At 40.0% G+C, this 6,246-nt stretch overlaps 1 protein-coding gene across 2 annotated transcripts in view; it reads left to right on the top strand.

The window, feature by feature from the left end:
- LOC104514625 (myelin transcription factor 1-like protein) overlaps window positions 1–6,246 on the top strand; it is a 25,475-nt gene that overhangs the window by 15,890 nt on the left and 3,339 nt on the right. The window contains exon 3 of one of the 2 annotated variants that reach the window (XM_010158362.1): window positions 1,676–1,785. In XM_010158362.1, coding sequence (XP_010156664.1) covers window positions 1,676–1,785 — 110 coding nt within the window. The remainder of the gene's footprint in view (window positions 1–1,675; window positions 1,786–6,246) is intronic. The other variant, XM_010158363.1, reaches the window with a different exon arrangement.

The raw sequence follows: 6,246 nt of genomic DNA, 5'->3' as shown, positions 1-6,246 counted from the left end.
TTCCCTACATGTGTAAAACATCTTTGTGTAAATAGTGAATTCACTGTCAGTAGAAGTGAAAGTGGCTTTTATGCTGTTGCAATCTGAGCCAGCAGTGGAGTGGTCAGACGGGTCTGAGTTATGTCTGCATTAATCTAAACCACTATATTTCAAAGTGAAATATACCATTATAATTCTCTGGTTCACATCTCATTCATCAAAGGTAGATGGTGTTACACTGTTGCAGGATTCAGAAGAGAAAAAGGTTTGATTTCCAGGGTGTCAAGTCCTCATGAACTCCCTTGAATTCATTTAGAGCTGTGACTCTGTAACCTCTGGCAGATGTAGATGGCCTTGCACCATTTCATCTCCAATACTCCGCAATCCTTCCTGGGAACCTTGAGTTGCAGGGAAGATGATGAAATTACTTTGGATAAAAGTCAGGGTAGTACCCTGATAGTTGAAGTGCAGTTAAAGCAAAATGTAGGTGCTTCAGTTCAAATAAATAATGCACAAAAGGCTTGTCTGGGAGGTGCCCAAGTCCTGAGTTTTCGCAGAAAACTTTACGCACTCACTTAGTCTGTGATTGTGCATGCCTAAAGATACTGCCCTCATCACGGTTGGTGTTGATTGTGTTTGAGAGACACAAGGAAAACATAGAAAATGCAGGACAGGAGCCAGGCACATTTCCAGCTGAGCTGGAGAAGGACTTGGTTGTCTTTGTTCAATAGTTTGATCCAGGGAGTGGAAGATTTGGATGCCATTCTCTCTACAACCTGAGAAGTACTGAACACTCTGTCTGCCATGTCCAGGAAGAATGCCTTAGGGAGTGGCATATGGGCATTTTGGTTATGGCATCCTTCCTGTTAGAGTTAGGCACTGTGGGAAAAAGTATGTGAGATTCCCACTAACCAGTTTCTCTAACATCAGGAGTTCAGACTTTGACTTGAGAGAATATAGGTCTTTCTCTTCCCGAGACTATTTTATGCTTTGCTATAGGAATTAAAAGGCTAAATAAATAAAACCTTTACAGTTTATTCCTGTCTGAATCCTTAAAGAGGCAGGTACCTTTAAAATTCTCTTCTCTAAATATTTATGCCATAAAACCTCAGAAATCACTTCCATTTTGCAAATTATCCTATACACCATTATTTAATAACACCCTTCTGAACCATGAAATTGTTAAAAGCAGCAGCAGAATCACAATATATCCCAATGCATCCATAAAATTTCACTGTGTTGGTAAAAAAAATCCTCTGAATTAGTTAAAAATAATTTTGACAATGCTGTAATATGAAGAGATTAGCATTTTAAGATACTTTCTTCATAAGATCTGTGTAAGTGGACACAGTCTTTCAAATAAGTTACGTATGACAGTAAGTAGAATTAGTTGCTGCAGGTAAATTTCTTATAACACAAAATTAAATCAGTGCATGTAAAGAAAAAGGTGTGTCTTATTGATCCTTTAGGCTTTTTCAACACTCACTGGAAAATTACTGCATTTTTAAAAAGAGAGTTGTGGAAAATACATTGCTTTAACTTCAGAAGAGAAGTTTGAAGATGCTTCCTTTTTCTTTTTTACTTTAATACTTTTATTTGAAATAAATTTATTTTCAAATATGGAAATAATTAGTTCACTGAACTCTGATTTAAAGCTTAATTATTTTAACAACCCTTTTATTTTTATATCACACAGGTATAGAAAATGATGAAGAAATTAAACAGTTAGATGAAGAAATCAAAGAACTAAATGAATCCAACTCCCAGATGGAAGCTGATATGATTAAACTCAGAACTCAGGTAACAGTTTTATGAAGCCCTAAATTCATCTGTTTTTTCTACATGACTGGTTAAAAGAAATACAGGAAATATACAGTTCCCTTTTACGTTTCTTACGTGTCAAGATTTCTACCTGTGATGTGCAATTTATAAAATTCAAAAACAACATCCATTATGCAATCTCCACACCAGTTACCAGCATTAAAAAAAAAAGGCTTGGCAAAATATATTCTTTAAAATAAAGGCAAGAGCACGGCATGTCACGGTCAGCTTTGCATTTCCCCTCGATAAGGCTATGCCTTCCTAATAGCAGTTAAAATATTGGGTGAGTTTGTGGGCATTAACCTAAGTTACAAGGTGAAGGAGTCCAGATGAACAGTATGACCTTTACCAGGTCTGTGTTACAGACAGGGAAGTGAACACCTTCATCTTGTGGTACACCGGGTGCAGCCCTTGGCAGCAGTAGTGGTTCTGCAGATCCAGCTTAATTCCTGTTAGGTTTCACATAAATCTGTTGAAAAAAACAACATTAGGCTGTTATTTAAAAACTAATCTTTAATCAGTCCTAAAACTGGATGGAAAAGTCGAAGGAAGGAAATTGATTGAATTCTTCCCCTGGCATTTTCTGCTGTCTGACACAGCTCCTGGTGCTTTTTTCTTCATGTGATTTGGGCACAGGCAGAGTGTGATTTACCACAATTCTCACCATTTATCAGCCTTTAGTCCCAGAGTCATAATCACCCGATTGGTCTTGATGGAAACAAACTAAACCATTGCTTGGTACCTCTCTGCTGCTTGGGGAGAAGAGCGCTATGTCCGTCGTCCTCCTTCTCCTCTTGTGTAGGCAGAAGGCAGGATCTGCCTCTTCAGCTTGGTCTTTCTTTGGTTTCTAAACCTTAGCCAAATTGAAATTGAAACCTCACTTCTATTTTATGCCAATATTCAGGGTTCTGTTGTCATTGTTGCCCTCAGAGGACTTGACTTACATTTTACACAGATTTCTGATGTGAACAAGTGTAACTGTAGGATGATGAGGACAAAATCTGCAAGAACATAACGCAAGAAGAATAATCAATAGCAGGAAAATGATATGCATTTATGTTGGAGGAATTTGGTCCTAAGTTTTTAATTTGCCATCTTCCAATCTGCCTTATGTTTTCTTTTGCTTAATACAAAAGATGCTATTCACATACAGACTGATTTACCCAGTGTTTTAAAACAACGTAAACCACCCGTTGTGTGTACATTAGGTAGATGCTCCAGTTGTCACTAACTCTCTGTATTTTGAATTTTAGTTTTGGCCAGATGTGAATGGAAAAAATGGCCACTATAACGATCACAGGCATAAAACATGTATTGAGTTTCAAAGATTTAGCTAGGAATGTCACATCAAGTTTTGAGCTGAAATGAGTACAGAAGCCGTACTTCAGCGGTCTCAGTTCCAACTTTCATATCTCAGACTAGTGCCATTGCATATTCTTAGAAATCCTATTAGGCACTAAAAAACTCAACTGATGATTTCAACATGAAGTGGAAAGGAAACTTTTCACACCTTGGTGCAGCAGATTTAGAATAAGGGCAGAACTGATAATGACACATACTGTCATTAAAATAAGTAATAGGATTCTATAAAATAGAACTACAAGAGACTTCGAAATGTTATTTTGTCTACCAGTCATCTTCTCTTCCTATTTCCCAGCTCTTCCTAAACCCATCCTGACAGGTGCTTGTCTAATCTGTTCTTTACCTCCTACACCAGAGATTCCACAGTCTCTGGGCAGTCTGGTCTAACCCAAATGATGCCTAGCAGAAAATCCCAGCTGAGTCACACATCACAAAAATTCAGAGGCGTCAGTTTTGAATTTGTACACTCTTCTGAAGATGTTACATTTCCAACATAGAGGGAGTTACATCATAGCCATTATCAATCTGTTAAGAGGATCAGAGTCAACAGTCCTCTTTTTGTATAAAACTTGGAAAAAAGTATTTTTAATTTAAGATCTTTAAGTAAATTTGACCGGATTTGCCATGCAGGTCCAAAAGTATGAGTGGGGCAGAAACACATAAAGGTGAGATGGGGAAAGAAAAATCTGCAAATAACTGTGTGTCTCATGCAAACAACAGGTTGCCTTGCTTTTAGAATAGGTATAAATGAGCATTCAGTAGCTTTAGGGTAAAATGTGGGAGGGAAATTTCAGCCTTTAAGCAAGTGAATACGATAATTAAGTAGGCCAGTTATCTTAAGATACTTCCACATGAATGCTAAATGAAATTGCAAGATATCCTGATCAGCTGCCACTGTATTTGCAGATCATAGAATCACAGACTGGTTTGGGTTGGAAGGGACCTCAAAGACCATCTAGTTCCAACCCCCCTGCCATGGGCAGGGACACCTTCCACTAGACCAGGTTGCTCAAAGCCACATCCAGCCTGGCCTTGAACACTTCCAGGGATGGGGCATCCACAGCCTCTCCAGGCAGTCAACATCTTACATGAAAAAAGTTCTATTCAAGTAGCAGTGCTCAACTAGCTAGAAAATCTATAAAATATCAGCTCCTACTTACATATGTTTGAGTGTGAGGCAGCAGCAGTATGCCATATTGAACTGGGCCTTTATTGACATAAAAATCCTGACTTTGATCTGTAATATAAAAAACCAGTTTTTCAGGAGAATGTTGGAGCACAACTGACTCTAACAAGCAACCATGAAAGATGTTTTGCATTTTCATACAGTGCTACTCTGACATAAGCTGAAAGCAAACCAAGAGAGGAGGATGTGTTTCTAGTTTCAGAGCTGAAGAAAGTATTTTGCCTACTCTAATATGTTGTAGAAATAGCTCAAAATCAATTAATTGTGACAAAAGGAAGCCTACAAGGAAGCTGGGAATGGATTTTTTACAAGGGCCTGTAGTGACAGGACAAGGGGTAATGGGTTTAAATTGAAAGTGGGGAGGTTTAGATTAGATATCAGGAAGAAGTTCTTCACAGAGAGGGTGGTGAGGCACTGGAACAGGTTGCCCAGAGAAGCTGTGGATGCCCCATCCCTGGAAGTGTTCAAGGCCAGGCGGGATGAGGCTTTGAGCAACCTGGTCTAGTGGAAGGTGTCCCTGCCCATGGCAGGGGGGTTGGGACTAGATGGGTTTTAAGATTCCCTCCAACCCAAACCATTCTATGATTCTATGAAAACCAAGCCCCTCCAATACTGACAGCTTGGATCAACTGCTGTCCAGACACCCATAGTCAGAGATACGTGAGAATCGTTATAAAACGATCTAGCGACATCACTTGTCAAAGCTACTTCTGTGAACTAGTGGGCTGTCTTCCCACAAGCAGACTGAAGCTTTAGGTCCAGAGTAAAACGTGAGGCATCTAGCAACCTGATTGTGCCAACTATTTCCTAAATTTTACTTGCCCATGGTCAATGTTAATACTCACTTAAGAACCTTTTCCCCTTCTGCCTGCTACTACCGCACAAAACTCCAGCCTTCCCATCAGGATTTAAGTGGTATCAGTTCTTCCCACAGTTTGCTCTTAATGTAGAAGGGGATAAAGCTCATATTGAGAATTCAAAACCTTGTGTTCTTTGGCATTTTTTCACTTCTGTGGCATCCTTTTTCTCCCTCTCGTCAATGCATATTTTAACCTAAACACACACAAAAGCATACTGTACACTTTGTAACAGATGCTAACAGTTGTCATTCGGTGTGGAAAGTAAGAGCAGGTCTACACGCGAAAGCGTAGACCTAGAGTGAGCTCTGCACGTGCTCTCGACGCATTGTGCGTAAGCCAGTGCTCATCCAAACTCACCGTAGCTTCATTAGCACGGAGCTCTGCGCAAGCTTGGGTAATTTGCCTCTCAGCAGGGCTTTTTAGCTCAAGCAGGGCACCATGCAAGGTCGGAGACAAGTTGTGTCCCGTCACCTGGGAACACAGGCAGAGCATACTCTCGGTTGAGACCCACTCTGCTGGCTAAATTTTCTTCAGTTTCTTCAATTTCCCAAGTCATCGTATGTGTTAGAAAATGTTCCGAGTTTGCACATACGTGGAGATAACATGCGCTTGTTCAGCTTTCAAAAGCAGCCGTGTGCATTTGAGTAGAGTCAGGTGAGACTTACCAAGAGCTGAACACGGGCAGCAGGGAGCTGTGCATGCTCAGCTCACCAGCTGTATGTGTATATAACAGAAAACGTAAAAAATGCATGACTTCTCACTGCAGCATGCCCTACAGTAGGCCTCTAGGAGTAGAAGTGTTTAACCACAGGGGTGAACTTGCAGAACTAAGGTCCTTCTTAAGGCCCTTCATCTCAAGAAGAAAAGCTCTAAAGCAGCGGAATCAAATCCAAGTTCATTCATTATTATCGTTATTAAAAAGAGAAGCTGTTAAAGTCATAGAACATGCGGCAGGAATAAGAATCCCTTAGCAATGATAAGAACTGCGGACTCCAGCAAAACCTTTTTGGAGTGCGAATGAATAGACCTTTTTCTGCT

Source organism: Eurypyga helias, unplaced genomic scaffold (assembly GCF_000690775.1).
Source record: "Eurypyga helias isolate BGI_N326 unplaced genomic scaffold, ASM69077v1 scaffold12679, whole genome shotgun sequence".
NCBI lineage: Eukaryota > Metazoa > Chordata > Aves > Eurypygiformes > Eurypygidae > Eurypyga > Eurypyga helias.
This window is presented reverse-complemented; position numbering and strand designations above follow the sequence as displayed.